This window comes from Anopheles aquasalis, chromosome 3 (genome assembly GCF_943734665.1).
Source record: "Anopheles aquasalis chromosome 3, idAnoAquaMG_Q_19, whole genome shotgun sequence".
NCBI classification, from domain to species: Eukaryota; Metazoa; Arthropoda; class Insecta; order Diptera; family Culicidae; genus Anopheles; species Anopheles aquasalis.
In genome coordinates, this window is record NC_064878.1 from 45,981,564 (window position 1) to 45,991,563 (window position 10,000).

The window sequence follows — 10,000 nt, forward strand, 5'->3', positions numbered from 1 at the left end:
GGACCCGAAGGACAAAAGGACAATGGAAGAGTGCAGTACTACTGTCAGGACAAGTATTTAAGAGAAAATGAGACGGATAAAACATTTCGACATTCCGGGTTCACTATCAGAACTGCAAGATCGATCGATCGGTATCGATGGACCGCGGAATGTGTGGGTTGGCATGTAAATATACGTTGGAATGGAGATGAATAGGCAAACGATGACGATGACGAAGATGATGATGCAAATATGGACGGTCAAATCATATCGCAAGGTTTTCCCTGTTCTAAGTGATAAGTGTATATCCTAAATACACACCCAGAAACACACACAAACCGATAGGACTGGAAGAGAAAAGGGGGAGCGCATTATCGCGAAGGGGTGCGCGGTACGGAAAGAGTGGCGAGGCGACGAAAGATAACAACGAGCGCACGAAATAAACTCCAATCCAAATCAAAGTACAACAAAAGGCCGTGTTTGTTTGACGACGACGTGCAGTTCTTCCATAGCGTTAGATATCCCGAAACACTCTCCATCAAGTGTGAATTTGATATTTTGTTTTCAATTTATTACTTTCGTTTTAACACTCTATCCTACGGGAGGGAGCAAGGGGGGAGGGGGTATTGGTTGTAGTATTGTTTTAAAAATAAATAAATAGTACAATTATGTTCATATCTATTTACAGCAATTGATCGACTTCCGCACCGTTCCGTTGCGCCCGTTCGGTGATTGTGGATCGTAGTAGCCGCGATCGCAAGATCCTTCTTCTACCATCCTGCCCTCCTTCGTTAAGTCCATCTCTCCTAGAGAAGCGTATTCCGGTCTAAGCTTCCGTCTAATTCTGTACATATGTTTGGTGATCATAAAATTGCCTTCGGTCGAATATTGCGCGGGCGCACCCTCTTTGCCATTAGCCTTGGGTTAGCAAGGAACAAGATAACGATACGCTGCGGAGCGCTACGCAGTAACTGCGCACTCTAATTGATATCATCGAGACCAAACCACTAGTGCCGGATAAGATTGAGTAAATCGACGTAAAACTTGCATCACTGCGATGATGGCGGCTTACGGCGAACGAGCGTTTGATTCAATTGCAAATTTAATTCCGCTCCCCCGCTAAATAGGGATCCACCTCTTGGCCTACTACATATGCGCAATTCGTTTCCACTGCTCTGGAGGGGTTGATGATCACTTTTTTTGTTCAGTCCCGGCGAAAGCACAACCACGGGGGGGAGCATAGTAGCCTGTGTGTTGCAGCTGCGGCTGCAGTCTTTTGCGTTTCTCGACTGATTCATAACTCTATAATGCCTCGTGGCCCTACGCTTTCTCTCTCTCTATACGCTAATGGTTAAAAACGCAGGCTAACATCGATATCGATAACGTAACGAAACAAACGGGTAGTAACAATTTAAAAACGAAATTGACTGGCGGTATTCAACGGTTAGAAGGATTCTTTTAAAGAGCGCGTGTAACGCTGGTGTGTGCGGGGCAAGCGGGTGGTCGGCATCAGCAGCAAGCTCCGTTCTTTGGCCGTTTTCATCCGTGGTTCACAATTCAACCTGTGCCGTAACTCAGAAGGGGAAAGAAGGGTGTCACTCCAACACAAAACAGGAACAAAGCAGGCTATCAGGGACTACGGAAGAAAGGACGGCGCCATCCGCCGGATTGGTCACCGGCACCAACTTATCCATTCTCGCACGTGTGTCCTTCGCAGTTGCCCCAGAACAAACAGTTCCCTACGCCACTGTTGCAGATCAGAAACACGGCCATGATGAAGACGACACTGCAGATGGTGCACGGCTTACGCTCCAGAAAGAACCCGATCAGGTAGAGCACGATAAACATGACGTGCGTTTGCATCAGGGCCGGATTCGTGGGTTTCGGAATGAGCAGCACCGGTATCAGGCATTGCAAGCAGTACATCGTACCAGCGCGATAGTCTTCCGGGAAGTGGGCGGACGGTGGCCAAGGTCTGCTTTCCTTTTTTATGCTTTTGTTTTGTTTGACGGTCGCCTGCGGAGCGGAACGGAGCGGATGTTTGATATTAAATGGTGTTTAGCGAGCGGATGGAGCGGGCAACACTTACTACGATCGATTTGCTGCTGACTTCCGACGAGCATCAAGAAATGCGCATCGTTCCTGGAGTTGTGTTGCGGAATTCACTTTTTCAAAACAACTTCTAGTTTCACTTTCACTGCGGCTGCTTCCAGCTTTCTGGACTGAGGATCGTGTCCTATTTGGGGGATTGCCCACTAACGCCACATGACCCAATTTATGCTGTTTCACTCAAGTTTTTGGGCTTTTCGTATAGGATTTCCGTCTGGTTCGGCCCGTTCGTCTATTGTTTTCCTTGACCCGTCTGTTGTTTTCTTGACTGCTCGAACAGTTGCCATGACTGCATGATACCGCGAGGTAGTGCATGATACCGCGGGGTACGGCGAGCAATGGAAGCAGTTTGTTTTGTTTTTGGCGCGCTTTTCCCGCCGTTTCTCGTTTTGTGCGTTGATCGTGGAAAATCCCGTGGGAAAGTTTACCGAAAAAATGCCCGAACCTGAGGAAACACCGGCGAAATCTAAGTCAGAGTTTGACCCAAACATACTGCCCGATCTGTTGCCCCTGTACTACAAACGACTGTTTCCGCACAAACAGTTTTACCGGTGGATGTCCTACGGCCGCAGTAAGTACGAGCTAATGAAGGGTGAAGCAGCCGTAATCACCTTCCCTTTTCTTGTTTTTCTAGTCGAACCGGACGTATTTACGAAGCGAGAGTTTTCCTTCACCCTCCAGGACGATGTGTACATCCGCTATCAATCGTTCGAGAACCAGCTGGAACTGGAGCGGGAGATTTGTGCGAAGGCTCCGTTCAAGATCGATATCGGGCCGGTGTTCAACATACGGCCGAAGGATCACCGGGGCAGCACGACTATGCAGCCGGTACAGCGGGAGCTGGTCTTCGATATCGATATGACGGATTACGATGATATCCGGACGTGCTGCAACGAGGCGAACGTGTGCACACGCTGCTGGAAGTTCATGACGATCGCATGTCGGATACTGGATGAGGCCTTACGCGAAGATTTCGGCTACGAGCACTTGCTCTGGGTATTCAGTGGTCGCCGTGGTATCCATTGTTGGGTTTGTGATCGATCAGCCCGTGTGCTGGACACGGCCGCTCGCTCCGCCGTCGCCCAGTATCTCAACGTGCTCGTCTCCGGTGGCGAAGGAACCGTCTCCCGGGTGATCATCTTCGATGAGATGCATCACAGTGTGCGGCGAGCGTATCGGATCGTGGAGCCCCTGTTCGAAGAGATTTGTCTCGAGGATCAAAACATTTTCGCCAAACCAGAGGGATTGAAAAAGCTGGTCGCCATGGTACAGGATCAGACCGTTCGAGGTGATCTCGAGAAACGGCTCAAAACGGTTCAGGGCGATTCGAAGAAAGTTTGGAAGGAGTTTGTGGCGTTCTTCGAAGAGATGCGTACCTCGGGCAATCGTAACCGACGGTACAAGTTCATCGTAGAGGAAACGATACTGGCCTTCACCTATCCGCGGCTCGATATTAACGTCACGAAGGGATTCAACCATCTGCTCAAATCACCGTTCTGTGTGCATCCGAAGACGGGCAAAATCTGTGTTCCGTTCAATCCGAACGTTGCCTCCAAGTTCGATCCCACCGATGTGCCAACAATCACGTGAGTATCGATGTGTGAGACATGGTTCAACCATGCGACCAATAGTAACCCTTTCATTTGAATTTCTGCAGAGATCTGTTGAAGGAAGTGAATGCGTTTGACGAGAAGAACACGGTCGAGGGTGAAGAGACACGGTCGCGGATTAAGGACTACAAGAAGACCAGTATGTTCAAGGGTACGGTCATCTTCGAGGAGTTCCTTCGCAAACTGGAGCAGACATTCAAGGGCAAGCCAGCCCCGGCCAACGAGCTAAAAATGGAATTCTAAGGAACTCAAATACAACTTCATTTTACTCCTCCCATTTTACCTCTCGCGCTCTTGTGTCATTAATACCGTCTGCCGTTCGTTGGCCGGATTTGATTATGTACGTTTTAGCAGTGGCTCAGCAACACGCGTGGTCGTATCCGTGATTCATGGCCTTTCAGCTCTCTATCCACACGTAACCAACGCGTTGTACCCAATGCGGAGTACTGCGGACTCCTTGCGGACAAACAAACAATTAGTTACGAACGCAATTGGTGCATCGAAAAGTTAGCCAACACATCCGCTCGCCTCGCCTCATGGCGCTTGTAATGGCGATGGTCACACTTAAAGGATGCATTAGAACCGAGGCCCTGGAGCAGTGCACCAAGCAAACCTCCCCCCCCCCCCCCCCATTCTCATGTAACATGCCCGCCTGTGTTGCTAGCCGACAATTACGGTGAACCCTGTGCGTAACAGCCCTAGTCCCTGGAATGGCTCTACAGCGGCCGAATGTGTAGGGCTTCCTTGCAAACTGTTGACGGAACCAGGACTGGCAAAGGCGCGGTCAGTATCGTCGCAACATTCAAACGGAACAAACACGGGCTCTCTAGAACGGTTCTCTCGCAGCTATAGTGTATCGAGTGGGGTACGGTCCATACGATAAAAAGGCGTTCATAAACGCCCCCTCAAGTGCATATCAATCCCAGCATGGTTTATCGGTGCTGTTCGCTGAAATCAACGCGACAGCCTTTCCGGTCTCTCTCTTCCTCTTTGGCGCTGGCTGTGCTGCGGTTGTGGATTGTTGTGCTGTGCTGCTTGTCCACCTCCGTGCTATGCTTCCCGAAAGTGTTCCGCACTAATGAAATCTGTGGCGTCTATAATGGGCACCGGGTGTACTTTGAGCTGGGAGATCGTGGCCAGCTACAGGCAACCAATGTGACCGTGCCTTATGTAAGTGTTCCGCAGATCGATCGACCCGTTCGAATCACACGCGCATCGGGCGTTAATTGGATTCAAACCAATGAGGGAGGGGTGCTGTATGCTTGTTTCCGGTAAAAACTGGAAGCATGGCCAAAGGTGCCAGTTCCGACAAACATAGAAATGAATCATGGTGTTATCAGGAAACAGAGGATATCCTCTTTCTAGCGTTTTCCAATATACAATCCATTGGTTTTTGTTGAAACCTGGAAAGCGATTATGCATGTGTGCCACACCAGAAGTGGGTGTTTAATCCAGTTTGTGCCGTGCAACCCGTTCAACTGTTCAGAACCCTAAAGTGCAGACCAAGAAGAAGGAGGAAGGGAATTTAAAGAGTTCAAGTTATTCTTAAACATATAGAGAAATATGCGGCAAGAGTACGCACTCTCTTCAAAAAAGGAGTAAAACTAGTATTGATAAAACATCATTTTCATCAACAACTATACACGCGTACTCTTTCCCCAATTTGCTCCATACAAGGACTAACGTGGCGCATATTTTAAAGGCTTTAAGTTGAAGCACACTACTCACATGCTTCCCGAATCGTTTTCCCTACAGCTTCCCAGAGCGACTTCAGCGGGCAATCAAACGATTGCCAACGTTTGTACGCTCGAGCTGGTGACCTGTCCGTCGTGTAACTTTAAAATCTCATTAAGGTAAGCCTTCGACACCTCGTTTGGCGCCCCCCGATTCTAGTGGCTCACGAAGCAAATGCGAGGATTATGGATTATCGGATTGAGTAATAACTTTAATCCCACACACTCGCCCACACCCCCTTCCAGTTACTCCAACTTTCCCAACAAGTGCTCCACGGTGTACAATGAACCACCGTGCCGTTGCGATTACCTGGAGTTCACCGAGCCACCTTTTGACACGGCGGAATACACCGGACGCCGTAACTGTGGTCACGATGTCGTCTACCAGACACAAACCCGTTCGGTGTTGATCAAGTTCGTCTACTGGAGCAACCATTCCCATGCCTTCACCTTGGACTACGTGGCAGAACGTAAGCCACAGGATGATCTTCCCCGCGATCCTTGCCGTTAACGTGGTTCCTTCCCTCCCCACAGGCAATCGTGAAACGATACAAGCCAATCCAGGCCCTTCACCAAATGTGACGGACATTAGTGGTGCGCATCATCACCGGCTCATAACGACGCCTCACTTTCCCTCGTACTATCCGAGGGATTTTGGGAAGGAGTACGTGCTGAGCTGTAACGTCGAGGCATGCCGGATCAATGTGATGTTCAGCGACTTCCAGCTGGCCAAAACGTCGACGATGGATTTCTACGACTGGAACGGTCAACGGTTGTGTGCCGTCTCGGGGGCGATCTTTCGACCGCCGGTTGTCCAGAGTACGGGTCCTTCGATGATCATTCGGTTCTACGCGAACGGTGGCTCAGCGTTGGGGTACCGGGCGCTCGTGTCCTTTCTTAACGTTGCCAGTTCCACCGATCGATCTCTTCATCCAAATACGAACTGTGGTGGGGTGGTGGAGAACATTGGCGGTGCTATAACGATGATGAAGATGGTTAATGGGGCTAATGATAGTAGGATCTATGATTGTGTTTGGTTGATCAAACCACCGAATACGTACGCCCATCTGAAGACGCACCTTTCGCTGCGGGTGGACACGGTGGAGAAGCTTGGCGCTCAATCGATACTAACCATCATCCAGGGTACCACATCGGATGGAACGGTGCTCAGTATGAGTAGAGCCGATGGTGGTGGTGTCTCGAAGAAGGAACTGGTCGTACCGCTTACATCCGGGTTTTACGTTCACCTCAGAGGGACATTCGGTGCGATGTCGAGGTTGGCACTAGTGTACACCGCTTTCAGTTACATGGGTAAGTTTCGGAGACAAGATGATATGTAAAAGAATCGTTATTGTAACAGTCTTTCCCCAACAGATTGCTACATCGGGAGTGAGTTTCTGTGCCAGAACCGAAAATGCATTCCGATACAACTGCATTGCGATGGGTTCGACCACTGCGGTGACAACAGCGACGAGCCGGAAAGCTGTGTCCAGCAGTGGGCTGAAGATCCGATGGATCGCCGTTGGTACGCCCATACGCCCAATTACTACTTTCCGAAGATGGATCGCTATCCGGATCTGCGTACGGCGACGATCATCTTCATTGGCAGTAGCCTCGGGCTGATCATGCTGATCTCGGCGCTGATCGTGTTGCTCTATCGTACCGGCAATCGTGCTCGGCAGCAGCGTGAACTGCACAACCAGCTGCAAACGATTAGTGAGCTGTTAGGTGAGTTCCACTTCCGTCGCTTCCGCTGCCAACTGTCCAAGACATCATTCATCTTCAGTGAGTGTCATCCATACAGATAGCAACGCGACGCACGGTGCGGAAGAGCTGGATGATCCTCCGAATTACGAGGCACCCCCGGATTACGATGAAATCATCAAGATCGGCATGGATGAGGAGATGGGAAAGGGTAAGCGGCGCCGCCATTCGTCATCGGCATCGGGTAGGCGAAGCCGGATGAGACGATCACGCCGACCAAGCAATACCTCGCTGGATGCGAGCAATCCGATCCTCGAAGTACAACTGCCACCGGAAACGGCAGATGGTGGCATGCCGTCAACGAGCGGATTCTCCGCCGGTAGGTTCCAGGTTATGGATGAAGCCAGTGACTTCAACAACGATAGTGATGGCTACGAGCGATACTCCGAGGCGGATCTCGAGGGTGAAGATCACGATCTCCGGTTAGCGAGCGGCTGGAATCGTACGGAACGGAACGGTGATTTCTTTATCACCTCCCGGATACTAGGTAAGTTGGTGATGGTTCCCCTGCCCCACCAAACGGATCGCAAACCCGTCACTAGTGTAAGCTTTGACCTAGAATGGCGTTTACAGAAACTGCAGCGACGCCTGCGGGCACGGGCCCGACCGTCGGCCATGGTACCGCCAGCTCGGTCAGTCCTCCGCCGACGTACGCCCAGAGCAATGCTCAGTACCTTGCGACCCATACCAACAGCACGGTCGTCACGTGTGCACCTTCCTGCATTCCATCGAGGGCCGCTACGGCTGCAGCGCGGATTCAAACGGAAACCACTTTTCCGATCTCGCTCGGAGTAAGCTTCCTACCGACCAGCTCCCTGGGTTTCGCGACCGCACCCTCCTCATCATCACAGCCGACACCATTAACACCGACCAGCAGCAGTGCGATCGCTTCCTTATACAATCAACCATCATCAATCAACGAGCCGAACCCTGAGCATTCGGATAATTTTACCGGTGTTGCGGTGGTTTGTAATACGACTTCTAGTATACTCGATACGCCAGCGGTTGTTTGGAGTGATACGACGAGGACGAGCGATCGTCCGTGGCAAGCTTTCAGTAACAGTTCCGATGAGACGTCCACGCCAATGCCACCAATGCCATCGTGCATCGCTGTGACGACGGTTGCTTCGACTACCATCAACTCCTTGGATCTGAATCAACTACAAGAGATCGACAGTTACCTGCTTGCTTATGGGCGCATCAATGCGACCGAAAGTGGACCGTAAGTATCTTAGAGAAGCGCCGGTGATAGAAGGAGAGAGCGACACCCATCGAGAATGATTTTCTTCTTCTTTCCATTTCCCTAGCTCGCCGGGAAGTAGCCAGGAAACGATCGGTTCCAATCGGACATCACTGACTCAGCTTACCCTGTCCGCTTCCACATCCGCCCGTAGCTCCTGCCTCTGTCACTACGGCAACCGTTCTTTCCATCAACTTCAAAGTGCCAGCACCAACGCTTCCAGTTCTTCCTCCGCCGCTCCCTCCCACGAGATGGTCCGTAAAAATTGTCCCCTTTGCCGAGGGCATGCCCGTTCGCAACCACTAGTGACCACACACCAGTCTCAGCCCGTTGCTACCTTAACTCGAACCGCAGCCTACTGTTCAATCTGCAGTGGACGTATCATGCTGGTGCCCGGTACTACCGTTTCGCAGCAGCACGTGCGCTTAGTACAGCAACCGGATCAAAGTAGGACCGAACCGTCGCTAGGACCCACGCCACCGGTTCAGGTGTGCACTTGCTTCGGCCGGTATCCATCGCAGGGTAACATCACACGAACGACATCCTCCGTTGGAACGTTGCTTGCAACGCGCACCTACTCGATGGATCGGCTAGACGATGGTGACTTCACCGGGACCGGCTACAGCAGCGAACGGCGCAGTGCTGTCCGCAGTTCCAGTGGTGCCGTATCCCGATTCGATGGTTACTCTAGCACGTTGCAGCAGCATCGATCCACACAGGCTCACGAGCGGCGACGGCATGAGGTGTGAAGGTGTCCATTAGTCAACACCATAATTTAATCGCTTAAAGTGTAACCTTTAAAGTATCATAAACCGAGAATAAAAGAACTCGCAGAGACGGGTTGTGTAGCGTATTTGTATTTTTGATTTTCGCACTAAATCCATTAACCGTAAATAACAAAAATGGTAAAATAGTAATTCATCTGGTACGATCCGTTCCTAAACGTTTGTCTAGCCGGTTTCTCTATCCTTGTGGTTTTTGTTTGCTAAACTAGCGATCCTTTTGCTTGTATATTTTCAACTATTCGCTTATTCAACTAGAAGAAGTTAGCGCGGTAGAGAGATGAAGATAGAGAGAAAGAGAACAAGACATTGAAAAGCAAATAGGAGTACTATTTACAAAGGTTCTGGCTCATCTTCACTCCACCGTTCCATTCCCATTCTTGTGCTTGGTGTGTAGTTTTGTACGCATTAAAAGCGCATCATCACCGGTCCTACTTCCTAGTTTGTCCTACGGATACTGGTTTCGATTCAATACCATTTCATGCTACTAATTCTCGGCTATCGAGAACTCTAATACACTCATCTATCTGTCGCCTTTCGCGTACTATGCCCTAGTTCAATACAAAAACAAAACATCCTTCTTCTCCCATCGTCGAAAGCATGTTTTTGGTCCACGCTATGTTAAGCCTACGTATCAATCTAATATCATCCACGCACACGCTCATGGATTTGCAATCCTTTACCGCTCCGCTCAGTATGACGTGCGTAGCGAAAGTAAATAGTATCTTTGGGTCTAATCGTTGTTTTTTTTCTTCTTATTCCACTAATAACCACTCCGAACTG

At 50.2% G+C, this 10,000-nt stretch overlaps 5 protein-coding genes across 10 annotated transcripts in view; 3 read left to right on the forward strand and 2 right to left on the reverse strand.

Moving 5' to 3' along the window:
* The window catches only part of LOC126578174 (mediator of RNA polymerase II transcription subunit 12), a 22,212-nt gene extending 21,761 nt beyond the window's left edge, over nucleotides 1–451 (forward strand). Inside the window, exon 6 of the mRNA XM_050240490.1 lies at nucleotides 1–451. This exon is cut by the window's left edge and continues 214 nt beyond it. The gene's annotated coding sequence lies outside the window, so the exon portion shown is untranslated.
* Nucleotides 452–534: 83 nt separating this feature from the next.
* LOC126578176 (bladder cancer-associated protein) lies at nucleotides 535–2,330 on the reverse strand. The gene is made up of 2 exons (XM_050240492.1): nucleotides 2,069–2,330; nucleotides 535–1,995 (listed from the first exon to the last, which is right to left on the reverse strand). The coding sequence occupies exon 2, from the start codon at nucleotides 1,903–1,905 to the stop codon at nucleotides 1,666–1,668; it is 240 nt and encodes a 79-aa protein (XP_050096449.1). The 5' UTR covers nucleotides 1,906–1,995; nucleotides 2,069–2,330; the 3' UTR covers nucleotides 535–1,665.
* Nucleotides 2,331–2,482: 152 nt separating this feature from the next.
* Nucleotides 2,483–3,975, forward strand: LOC126578175 (DNA primase small subunit). Its single transcript, XM_050240491.1, has 3 exons — nucleotides 2,483–2,659; nucleotides 2,723–3,674; nucleotides 3,746–3,975. Exons 1-3 carry the CDS (start codon nucleotides 2,524–2,526, stop codon nucleotides 3,939–3,941), a joined length of 1,284 nt encoding a protein of 427 aa, XP_050096448.1. The 5' UTR covers nucleotides 2,483–2,523; the 3' UTR covers nucleotides 3,942–3,975.
* Nucleotides 3,976–4,499: 524 nt separating this feature from the next.
* Nucleotides 4,500–9,281, forward strand: LOC126578172 (uncharacterized). 2 transcript variants are annotated; one of them, XM_050240482.1, is made up of 8 exons: nucleotides 4,500–4,868; nucleotides 5,454–5,551; nucleotides 5,678–5,901; nucleotides 5,966–6,742; nucleotides 6,806–7,159; nucleotides 7,218–7,682; nucleotides 7,769–8,417; nucleotides 8,503–9,281. In XM_050240482.1, the coding sequence occupies exons 1-8, from the start codon at nucleotides 4,626–4,628 to the stop codon at nucleotides 9,182–9,184; spliced, it is 3,492 nt and encodes a 1,163-aa protein (XP_050096439.1). In that variant the 5' UTR covers nucleotides 4,500–4,625; the 3' UTR covers nucleotides 9,185–9,281. The 2 variants fall into 2 exon arrangements, with proteins under 2 accessions (XP_050096439.1, XP_050096440.1); XM_050240483.1 differs by having other exon boundaries at nucleotides 7,236–7,682.
* LOC126578173 (uncharacterized) overlaps nucleotides 9,276–10,000 on the reverse strand; it is an 11,170-nt gene continuing 10,445 nt past the window's right edge. For all 5 annotated transcript variants that reach the window (XM_050240487.1, XM_050240486.1, XM_050240488.1 and 2 more), the window contains exon 6: nucleotides 9,276–10,000. This exon is cut by the window's right edge and continues 1,731 nt beyond it. The gene's annotated coding sequence lies outside the window, so the exon portion shown is untranslated.